The 1,342-nt window shown below is 47.5% G+C and overlaps 1 protein-coding gene across 1 annotated transcript in view; it reads right to left on the bottom strand.

The window, feature by feature from the left end:
• The window catches only part of RAB19 (RAB19, member RAS oncogene family), a 27,928-nt gene that overhangs the window by 23,611 nt on the left and 2,975 nt on the right, over positions 1 to 1,342 (bottom strand). Inside the window, exon 2 of the mRNA XM_011941286.1 lies at positions 147 to 370. Within this exon, the coding sequence (XP_011796676.1) occupies positions 147 to 347 (201 nt within the window). The 5' untranslated portion in view covers positions 348 to 370. The remainder of the gene's footprint in view (positions 1 to 146; positions 371 to 1,342) is intronic.

Raw genomic sequence — 1,342 nt, 5'->3', positions numbered from 1 at the left:
CAGGAGAATGGCGTGAACCTGGGAGGTGGAGCTTGCAGTGAGCCAAGATCGCACCACTGCACTCCAGCCTGGGCAACGGAGCAAGATTCTGTCTCAAAAAAAAAAAAAAAAAAGGTGGAATCAGTCCCGTCCCAGTGCCCTCTGACCTTCACTTTCTTGCCATCAATATCAAGGGAGCGCACGGTAAAGTCCACTCCAATCGTGTTCTGCTGTGTCTCCGTGTAGACTCCAGACTTGAAATGCTGCACCACACACGTCTTCCCCACATTGGAATCCCCAATGAGGATAATCTTGAACAAATAGTCAAAGTTCTCATCTGCTGCCCTGGCTGAGCCGGAGAAGTGCATGATTCTTGCCACCAAGAACAGAGCTAGGTAGAAAGGATGGAATTCAGCACCAGGAACTGGGGATCCAGTACAAGACAAGACGGAGGGAGGTCATTACCTTCACAGCGCTACATCCTTGTGAGAGGATGATGCTAATAATGCTAGTTAGGCACAGAGGAGTTGCCCCCATAAGCGGACATCTGCTTTACATGTGTTGATCTTACTTTAGGGGTGCTCTTGGAATAAAGAGTTTCTACTGCCATTCTCTGGTGGGTCCAGTGGACGGTCAACACCATCAGATAAAAGCAGTGATATATCCTAGGCCTAGAGATGAGGTGCCACATGCTCCATCAGAGTGCCTGGAGAGCAGGAGGATGGCAGAGGAAATGCCTACAGCAGTGACTCACCTGCCATTGGACGTCCCACCAGTGTCAATTTTACCTGGGGAGAAAGACTCCCTACTGCTATAAGGCTGACCATCCAGGCCAGGCACAGTGCCTCACGCCTGTAATCCCAGTGTTTTGGGAGGCTGAGGTGGGTGGATTACCTGAGGTTGGGAGTTCGAGACAAGCCTGACCAACATGGAGAAATCCCGTCTCTACCAAAAATATAAAATCAGCTGGGTGTGGTGGCTCATGCCTGTAATTCTAGCTACTTGGGAGGCTGAGGCAGGAGAATCCCTTGGACCCAGGAGGCGGAGGTTGCAGTGAACTGAGATCACGCCATTGCACTCCACCCTGGGCAACAAGAGTGAAACTCCACCTCAAAAAAAAACCAAAAACAAAAATGTTGACCATCCAGGCAGCCAATAACAAGGATTGATAAGCGGTGACTGGTAAGTCAACTTGGAGAAGAGTGACATGGCCTTTTTGTCTTGTTTGGAGCCTAATTTTTTCAACCAGGAAATTAGGATTTTGAAAATATTCAAAATTAAAATCATGGCTATAATGTTATGGCATATTTTACCAAAGGCTGGTTATGGCATGTTTTACCAAAGGTTTTTTTTTTTTTTTTTT

The sequence above is a fragment of the Colobus angolensis genome, unplaced genomic scaffold (genome assembly GCF_000951035.1).
Source record: "Colobus angolensis palliatus isolate OR3802 unplaced genomic scaffold, Cang.pa_1.0 Scaffold2, whole genome shotgun sequence".
In the NCBI taxonomy this organism is placed as follows: Eukaryota; Metazoa; Chordata; class Mammalia; order Primates; family Cercopithecidae; genus Colobus; species Colobus angolensis.
This window is presented reverse-complemented; position numbering and strand designations above follow the sequence as displayed.